Below are 9,529 nucleotides of genomic sequence, written 5' to 3'. Positions count from 1 at the left end.
ACAATAATTACAAAACAGTAAAAATGAAGAGACGGAAAATTTATTATATTAGAATCTAAAACGCCAAACTTGAAAGACGGGACGTGTTACAGACTTCAGAGGAAAAAAGCTTATAAAAAACAATTACAAACAGTAGCTGAAACGACGAATACTTTATTATAAAAATGCACCGCCTAACCTACACTGCCAAAAAAAATCCTATAAAATAATAACTCTCAGCAACTACCATTTAATCAAACAAAAAAAAAGGCCAAAAAACTAATAAATACCACTCACTGTAAAACGCCAAAAATTTAAAAAAATCAAAGATGGCTAATATGATATCTTGGATATTCAGTATTGTTTTTCGTGAAGTTTCACTGAATGGTTTGTTAGCTGAGATGAGTAACTCAGAAAGATTTTGCTGCATGAGATGGACAAATCTTCAAGAAAAAGATACTGATGACAGTCATATGTCATTTTGTATTTTTTGTTCTTGAAGAAGGCTTGGATGAGGAGAAGAGATCAATGACACTGAATAGTGAGATGATTATAAAGATGAAGATCAAGATAAAGAAAAAGCGAAAAACCCACTCACACGTCATAGATCTATGTACCCAAACATCCACAAAAAAGCCACTTCAACAGACGAGCAGGCAAAAAAATCAAACCGATGGGTTTGTTAAGTTTTACATAAAACGCCATATATTTGGTGACAGTTCTTGTACTATTAAAGCAGAGAGAGGCTGATGACAGTGAAAATTGTGAAGAGAGATCCGATTATGATTTTTAATTTATTTTCTTCGCTTCTATTTTTTTCCCTGTGGTTGTAATATAATCTTACAACTGTAAAATGCCAAGATACCACAAACGCCAAAATGTATATAAAAATAATATAACAATGGGCCATCTTGTTTAAAACGCCTTGAAAAAACGCCATTCAGATAGATTTCCTGACCCCCTGGGGTTCCAATGGCATACGATTTGAAAAACGCCATAAACGCCAAAATGTTAATACAATGAAACTATTAAACGCCATTAATTATTGAATTTGGTTAACGCCAAAAATCTTAAACCCCAAAAAATAAAACAATATTGGGAAAAGCGGAACTGGAAAAGCAGAAGATAAAAGGACAAAAAAAGTCCCTCCGCTCTTCTCTATGCCGCGTGACACGTGTTGAGCCAGGATGCGTTCTCACCGTTCTCACACTTTTGAGCGTTTTCTCCTGAACCCGTTTCTATATATATATATATATATATATATATATATATATATACACACACATATGTAGAGAGAGAGAGAGAGAGTTGAGAGAGAGAGGATGAGAGAAAGAAGGAATAGATTAAAGACCAAAACATGTTTATTGCACAAATAGTCCTTAGCATAGTAAGAAGACGAATTTACCCTCATGTGTAATGCACATGACTGAATTTAACTGAAAATTTTAACTTTGTTAGTGCTTGAACGTGCGTTTTAGGATCGAATTCAAACTCCCAACCATCGCAACGTATCACGTGCGGAATCCGTGTACGTGTGTGGATCAAACACAAGAATGTAATATAATATGCTTTCTATTGATTGAAATGACAATTTATATCCATAAAAGCAATTTGCAAGAGTTTCCCTATCAAACTCTCCAAAATCCAAAAGTTCTAAAATGAATAAAGACATCACCTATTTATAGGAAAACTCCCACTAAGGAATATTCCCCATCCTCTCCAACTTAACATGTCCATTTCGTGGGGATGGACTTTTCGTGGGGATGGACTAATATCTCACGATAGACACAAAACCAAGCTCCGACTTCTTAACGAAGTTTGTTCCTTATTTGAATATCTACGCGTCTATAACTTGTCTCGACCATGTCTCAGCTACGGTACGTAATTGACGGAAGTTATAGACATTATGCACTCACAGTGCTAAAGGACGTAGGGTGTAATGAGTTTTCCAAATAAATGATTGTGATTATAAATATTGAGGTTAAAGGTTATCCATTGCAATACGATACAACATAAAGGACAAAAAGTGCAATTTACCATGTCGAGTCCCTGATCTCCGGATTGAGGTCAACGAGGCTCGTCAACGCTCCGATGGGCCTTCCATGTTAGCCTACAAAAGAGAACGCCTTTAGCCTCGTCACTGAGGACCCCATGAGGGGGGATTCGTGACCAAGCTCCGGCGTGAGAATAAGAAAACTTGCCGGAGAAAATGGAGTTTATTCCAACGAGTTATGGTCGTCGGAATATCCTTGGTGTGAATTCTTAATTGAAAGTATTAAGTGTGATCCAGAGAATGTTTGGAGTTAATGAAGTGTGAGTGTGGATTCAATGTAAGGAGATTTGAATGCTTACCTTTGGTGATCTTGTGACTATCTTATATAGAAGAAGTAGCTTATAATCTCGGTAAAGACACTGATACGATTCAACGGTTTCCTGGCATCTTGGGGAGACTCATACACGTGTCTGGCTGTCATCGATGCGATGTCATGAGCATTAAATGAAGTTGGCTTCTTCATCGTAGTCCTTCCGGCGATCTTTCTCTCTCTAGTCGCAGACATTTATATTACCAGTGAAAAAGAAGTGACTTGCTCTGTTCCCGTTTTTTTCCTCTTATTTTCTCTTGGAGATATCTGGGCTTATTGAAGGACCCAATCAAGACAGCCCAACACAAGGAGCCCCCAGATGTCCAATATGTGTAATAAAGGAATTTTTAAGCCAATTTTTTTTTTTTATTATTATTATTGGAAAACCTATTTCAATCTAGAGAAGTGGATTAAGCAAGCAACCGTCTTCACTCTTCGAATAACAACAACCGGTGTCATTTTATCCACGCAACACCAACCACAAACATACAACACGCATACGGCGTACAACAGCTTCCAACAACCCAAACATCTTAACATACGCCACACCCCTGCTTCAACAATGGCTTCAATCCAGATACTAAAATCCGGATTACATCCCTTTTCATCACTCCAATCATCCTCTCATACAATCAAACCGTTAATCCCCAACGATAGCATAAGAACTCTCAAATTTAGCTCAAAATTACAGATCAACAGAAGGTTTATAGTTTCGTGCAAAGCTAAAGATGCAGATGATAATGAAATCAAAGGTATAATATATACAATTATACGGTTGAAAACTTTAAATTTAACAGGTTTGAATTTTGATCAATTTTGATGAATTTTGTGTTGCAGGTGAAGAGCGAGAGCCTACTGAATCGTTGTTCATGAAGGAACTGAAACGAAGAGGCATGAGTCGCACTTCATTGTTAGAGAAGGAAGAAGAAGAAGATATTGAGGAAAAATTGTCTAATCAAAGGGAGAGATCTCTGGCATTGAATAGTGAGGGACTTGAGGTAAATGTTAACAATACGACAACTGCGAAAATCGCATAAAATTGTGTCGTTTGTAAAAGATAATGAGAGTTTAGGGATGTTATGTGACATTATTTTGTGTTATATTTAAAGTAATAGGGATGTTATGTGACATTATTGTGTGTTATACTTATATTTAAAGTAATTGGTTTTGAGTGAAGGATATGTTGTTTGATGTTTGTGATTTAGGGGTTGATTCCGCGTGCTAAAGTCTTGGTAACCCTTGGTGGAACATTCTTCTTGGCGTTTTGGCCGTTGATTCTTGTAACGGTCGCTTCGTTCTCTGGTCTTTACCTTGTAAGCTTTCTTAATCTATAACCTAGTTTTAGTTGTTAGTTTGTTGGATGATGGTTAGTGACGCTGATGGAAACATGAATAACAATGGGAAATCTGTTGAAGAAAATTCGATGATTAAAACAGTATATTGAGGTTTAAACATGGTTTATCAAGCCAAAGCTGGAAAACTTAAATTGACTGTCTACTTATGAATTTCGCTTCCTTAAATTAAAGCGTTTGAATTACTCAAATCAAAGATTCACACTTTTTTACATAGAAAAGGAAGCAAATTAAAACTCGTTAAATTGGGAAAAATCATTGACTTTGAAATTGGAGCTCCAGTGACAGAATTTGGGTCCGGCCCGTCAAGATGTTTTTGCCCATTACTTATGGGCATCATGCCTACAAATGTAGCCCAAGTTACGAATGTTTGGTCTGTTTGCCTCTGTTTAACCGGTCCAAGTATGAGTCTGCTAGCTCTTAAATCAGTTGCGTATCATTAAGGCAATAAAAAATTTCCATATGAACACTCATGTTTGCTATGACTTTGGTGGGTTTTCTTAGCCCATATCTTTATGGCCCTGACCCGTAAATGGACTGGGTCACTGGTAAGAGATTCTTGATTGTAAAAGTATAATATAAAGATATGATTCTGTATGTGTGTTCTAAAGTAGGCTGCTAATGGTGATTGATTGCTTAATATGGAAGAAATTGAAAGTAAGATGCCTGTTTATATAAAAAAAAGTCACTTGCATCAAATGTAAAGATATGTAGGGCTGTTCACGAGCCGAGCCGAACCGAGCGGACCTTTGCTCGTGCTTGGCTCGTTTACAAACCGAACCGAGCGGAGCGGCTCATTTAAAACCGAGCATAAAATCAAGCGAGCATTTTTCGAGCAGTAAAAATTTTGAGCGAGCGTCGAGCGAAGTTCGAGCGATTTGGACAACCGTGTCACCCAATTTAATTTTGTTGAGAGAGATAGTGACAATGTTGGGTCTCAAGTTTTTATGTATTTAAAAATATGCACATTTCATGGCATAATATTTTTCTTATGAATAACAATGTTTTGGCTGACGAGGCAATGATCATATTGCACGAACAATTATGTTGAGAGCATGAAATGATCGACTTAGGGTAACGACATGAAACATTGAGGCTATGAACAGACTGTCGTTTATTGGTTTAGGGTTTAACTTTTAGTTTTGATTTTAATTTTTCATTAACGTGGTTGGGCTAGTACGTATAGATATAGTTGTAAATTTGTATATAGTTGACCAAAATCTAATAGATTGGTACATATAAAACTATAAATTTAATTTATATTTAAGTATATATGTATGTATAAGTGTGTGTGTGTATATATAGTGTATGTGTGTATATATATGTATAATTAATATTTGTGTATATATATGTGAATATACATGTTTATAGATGTATGTGTATATGTATATGTATATGTATATGTATATGTATATGTATATGTATATGTATATGTATATGTATATGTATATGTATATGTATATGTATATGTATATGTATATGTATATGTATATGTATATGTATATGTATATATATACTAATTAAAATAATAATTCGATCCGAGCCGAGCCGAGCGGACCTTTGCTCATGCTTGGCTCGTTTACAAACCGAACCGAGCAGAGCGGCTCGTTTACAACCGAGCGTCAAATCGAACGAGCATTTTCCGAGCAATTTCCGAACGAGCGTCGAGCGAGCGACGAGCGGCGAGCGATTTGAACGGCCCTAAAGATATGATTCTGTATTTTATCCTTGATTATTACGTATATAAATCTTCAGTATGTTTTTAAATTTCTAACCGTTTAATGTATTCATCTGCAGTATTTTGGACCAAAATTTGTCCATGATGCTACCACAAGACCAGTACACCTACCACAATACATTGACCCGTATGACCTTCTAGAAGACGAACGGATCTCCGAAACTGCACCGCGACTAAATTAAACGTACACGTCCGTATACGTTTTCAAAAGATAAATAGCTAGACTTTATATCATTATATTTTTACCAAATTCTGTAAATGTAACCAATAACGCGATCCCTTTCATTCCAGACACATGTAAATACAGATTCCTACTTGTACAATGAAATGTACATCTCTATATGGAAATAAACTTATGTTGAAAGGCACCTTAGTTACCCTATTGGAAACATTTAAAACCAACCCGTTCGGGTAAGTTACGAAACAGATTGAAACGGCTTGAATGATTCAACCGAAGTGATGAGCCCACGGGTCGACCCAACCGCAGCAACTAGTGACACAATCAAGCAAGCTAGGCTCAGTATCTGCATCCAAATCCAAGTGAAGGAGTACTTGCGGATCTTGGCTTGTGAGATGTACATCTCTATAGGGAAATAAACTGATAACGGCCAAAATGTACCAGCACCAAGCAAGCCCACAAAGTCGTTAAAAAACGGGAATAACATCGCGATTATTGTTGTCACAATCACGTAACTTGCCCTCGAAGCAAATCTGAATGTGTTGAGTTCGAATCCGCACAATGAGTACTCTCTTGTGACGAGTTTGTTTTGTGGCCATTTCTTTTTGCTGGAAGTCTCCATAAACCCGAATAACGGTTGTGCAAGTACCTACAGAATTGATTACCAGAAAACCATCAGATTAGTTACTGTTTTTCTTTTAATTAACCTGATTTAATTGTGCTTTTAACTTTTAACTTACCTGATAAGCACCAAGAAGATGAATAACAATGCAAATGTTACCAATATCTACCAGCCAATACGGGTCGTAGAACCCAAACCCGGTCAAGAAGTTTCCCGGTGCATCGTTCCCGAAAGCCGCATATCCCAGCACCCCACAAAGCATATAAAACACAGTAGATGCCATGATTCCGGCAGCGGTGGCCACTTTCATTTGCTTGTTTTCCGGCGGGCTCGATTTCAAAGTGTCCTGCATTTTTAAAGGGGATGTCTCAAAACTCTTTAAACCTCTCAAAGTTTCACAATATTCTATACTACACACACAAAAAAAAAAAAAAAAAAAGAACCACTACTAGTAGTAGCTCTGCTATAAGTGAGATTATACTAGATACGTTTGTTTGCTTGTATATACGTGATTATGAGACTTGCCTGAATTTCTATGAGGACGAAGCAAAACGAATAGGCGAAAGCAACATCTCCTAGAGCAGAGAAAGTTCTCCACATTTTCTCCATGCCGGAAAGGTTTGGTCCGACCGGTATTCCTGTTAGACTCGTCTTCGCAATCCCGTGTTCTGTAACCACAAGAACAAAATACTTCAAATCAATAAATATATCAACTATCTAACTAGTGCCGGCGACCGCCCAAGGCCCGCTCTCCACAGGCACTCAAAACTTTTTGTTAAAAAATTATATATTTTTTTAATTCTTTTATATATTTGAAACTATATACATATATTTTCTTAAAAAAATGATATGTTAGGGGACCATCTTTTCTACTTGTCCCGAGACTCTGGATTTTCGGGGACGGCGATGTATGCAATCCTAATAAACAAACAACCAAGTTAGGTTTCCTTACCAGCAATTTTGGCAATTGAAAGACCGATGCCGATCAACGAATAGGAGAACGACATGATAGCAGCGACGACTGATATAGGTGACAACTTATGGAAGTTGGGGACTTGGCTTAGGATGATCTGAATAACGGCAAAAATCACCATAAACATGTTGTTGCTCACATGACACCCTGCTTCATGACCTTGTTTATGGAAACAGTTGGATCTTTGGATTGCACTGAGGAATGGTAGTTAAATAGATCAAAATTTTGGAAAATGAAGATATAACAAGTGGAAGAAGTTGAGATTGTTGCGAACTTACGCCATGCTGATTGCGGTGGTTGTGGTGTATCCGATGGTGATTCCGACGAGAACGCCATACTGAGCTATGCCACAAAGCTTATACTGAAGTGGTCCTGTGTAAAAACAAGAATCAATGAAATATTTTTTTAGTGTAGAGGAAACCTGTAAAATCTATTTCTAAAATTCATCTATCGTCTACTTTATAGGACTCGAACACTCGTCAACTTACGAGAATAAACATTTGATGCTACTATGCCAAGATGCTATCAACATGAAATATTTAAAATCACTAAATAGAAATAAGAAAAGGTAATAATATTTCTAAATAATGGTCCCGAATTTATAATGACTTTTATGATACATCATGTTCAAGGTAAAAAAAATGTTTTTACTTTGTTAAGCATTGAATACATAGCTTTTTTTTTTTTTTTTTTTTTTTTTCTTGAACGGCAAATTTGGATCATTGAATACATAGCTTTAAGGGTTTTTTTTTTTTTTTTTTTTTTTTGTGAGAAGATTATTATTTAAAGTAATTTGACTGTAGCAAATTCAATACTTTTGCCTATGTATAGAATGCATTAACTGGGCTCGTGGACGGTGTCTTCTCTATATTCAAATGTGAAACTCTATAAATTCGTGGACGGTGTCTTCTCGATATTCAAATGTGAAACTCTATAAATAAATTGGAAGTTACGTTCGTTAATAAATTAAAATAAATAAGAGGAAAATGGTTTTGGTCATGACCATCACACCCATAGGGTAGTGATTTTAGATGGTAGATTAGAAGTGGGTGACATGGTGCTAACGTGAAGGGTCATGGTGGTTATGAGGGTCATGACCACACCCTATAAAAATGACTATTTATTTTGAGAAATTGAAGTAGTTTTTGAATCTATTAAGAGAAGATTAATATTTTTAAAAATATTTTGTCAATAAAGTAACTTTTAAATGTCAATTTGGAACCTTTAATTATTAAATAACTAGTAACTACACGCAATATAGAAACGAAAATAAATAAATAAATAAATAAACAAACAAACAAGAAAATCCTTTCTCAACAATCTTTGTTGTAATTATTATTATTAGTATTATTGGTGAAATTCCTTTCTCAACAACCATTGTTGTCATTATTATTAATAGTATTATTGGTATTATTAATATTGATGCTATTATTACTTTTTATGTGTACATTCTTAGAAATGGACAAATAACTTAATGGTGATCGGTTAATGTTCATAAGTCATAACGTAAATTAAATCATTAACAAATAAAAAAGTGACATTTTTTTTTTCTAGATAAAGACAATAAAATTAGAAATTTACCGAGATTGGATTTTACAGCATCCATATAACTATAGTTTCTGGTGCCCGTAACCGGATCCGGTGAACGGTAGCAATCCGTCAACAAAATCGAGTTATACATCGTGATTACAGAAAACAACGCGAGGGTAATGGATCCCGCAATCCATCCTAGCTGAGCAAAACACCATGCCAATGACAACACACCCGACCCAATCACAGCTGTTATTATATGCGCGGTTGCACTTTTCCAAGTCCCTTCATTGACGCGTAAAAACAATTCAAAAACTAAACTTGTACATGAATCAAACGAAAGCAAAAATGAACTCTTACCTGTCCGTTTTATCCTTCCATCGTCGTCAAACTTCTCGCTAGGAAGGTACCCGCTTTCTGCAACCGCAAAACTCGAGCCGACTTGCATCTCTTCCCCCCTTTACCAGAATCAGGATTGCAAGAAAAATTGAGTTGGGATGGTTATGTTGTTCTTTGAGTTTGATCCCTCATATAGGAAACACTCAAGAGTATTCATCACTATTTATAGTAATCTAGTGTATCAAAAAGTGTTTTGGGGTGGCCGTGTGGGTACCCACCAATTAAATGCAATAGATTAATATAGCATTAAAAATAGATAAAAAAGTATATAACCAAATAAAGTTTTAAATTGTTTTGAGCTTTAAATTTAATTAAATTAATATAACTCTTTTTAATTAATGAAACCTTATATACCATGGGAATTGAACCCTTGACCTCTTTTATCCTAAATTTTA

The 9,529-nt window shown here is 35.8% G+C and overlaps 2 protein-coding genes across 2 annotated transcripts; one reads left to right on the top strand and one right to left on the bottom strand.

Moving 5' to 3' along the window:
• The first annotated feature begins 2,616 nt into the window (after positions 1-2,616).
• LOC110929443 lies at positions 2,617-5,800 on the top strand. The gene is made up of 4 exons (XM_022172602.2): positions 2,617-3,094; positions 3,180-3,340; positions 3,548-3,655; positions 5,492-5,800. The coding sequence occupies exons 1-4, from the start codon at positions 2,662-2,664 to the stop codon at positions 5,612-5,614; spliced, it is 825 nt and encodes a 274-aa protein (XP_022028294.2). The 5' UTR covers positions 2,617-2,661; the 3' UTR covers positions 5,615-5,800.
• Positions 5,694-9,269, bottom strand: LOC110929442 (amino acid permease 6). The gene is made up of 7 exons (XM_022172601.2): positions 9,096-9,269; positions 8,787-9,020; positions 7,484-7,577; positions 7,185-7,399; positions 6,758-6,900; positions 6,351-6,578; positions 5,694-6,259 (listed from the first exon to the last, which is right to left on the bottom strand). The coding sequence occupies exons 1-7, from the start codon at positions 9,181-9,183 to the stop codon at positions 5,849-5,851; spliced, it is 1,413 nt and encodes a 470-aa protein (XP_022028293.1). The 5' UTR covers positions 9,184-9,269; the 3' UTR covers positions 5,694-5,848.
• Between the last annotated feature and the right edge of the window lie 260 nt (positions 9,270-9,529).

The sequence above is a fragment of the Helianthus annuus genome, chromosome 3 (genome assembly GCF_002127325.2).
Source record: "Helianthus annuus cultivar XRQ/B chromosome 3, HanXRQr2.0-SUNRISE, whole genome shotgun sequence".
Taxonomy (NCBI): domain Eukaryota; kingdom Viridiplantae; phylum Streptophyta; class Magnoliopsida; order Asterales; family Asteraceae; genus Helianthus; species Helianthus annuus.
The sequence above is the reverse complement of the archived record's forward strand: the minus strand, read 5'-3'. Positions and strand labels throughout refer to the sequence as shown.

What these genes read in the sequence shown, in the direction of transcription:
- LOC110929442 (XM_022172601.2), bottom strand. Translation starts at nt 9,183, where the DNA reads ATGCAAGTCGGCTCGAGTTTTGCGGTTGCAGAAAGCGGGTACCTTCCT. An exon ending in ACCACCGCAATCAGCATGGC is followed by an intron (nt 7,400 to 7,483) that starts GTAAGTTCGCAA and finishes ACCATTCCTCAG; the next exon opens with TGCAATCCAAAGATCCAACT. An exon ending in ATCTTCTTGGTGCTTATCAG is followed by an intron (nt 6,260 to 6,350) that starts GTAAGTTAAAAG and finishes TCAATTCTGTAG; the next exon opens with GTACTTGCACAACCGTTATT.
- LOC110929443 (XM_022172602.2), top strand. Translation starts at nt 2,662, where the DNA reads ATGTCCAATATGTGTAATAAAGGAATTTTTAAGCCAATTTTTTTTTTT. An exon ending in TGAATAGTGAGGGACTTGAG is followed by an intron (nt 3,341 to 3,547) that starts GTAAATGTTAAC and finishes TTTGTGATTTAG; the next exon opens with GGGTTGATTCCGCGTGCTAA. An exon ending in CGTTCTCTGGTCTTTACCTT is followed by an intron (nt 3,656 to 5,491) that starts GTAAGCTTTCTT and finishes ATTCATCTGCAG; the next exon opens with TATTTTGGACCAAAATTTGT.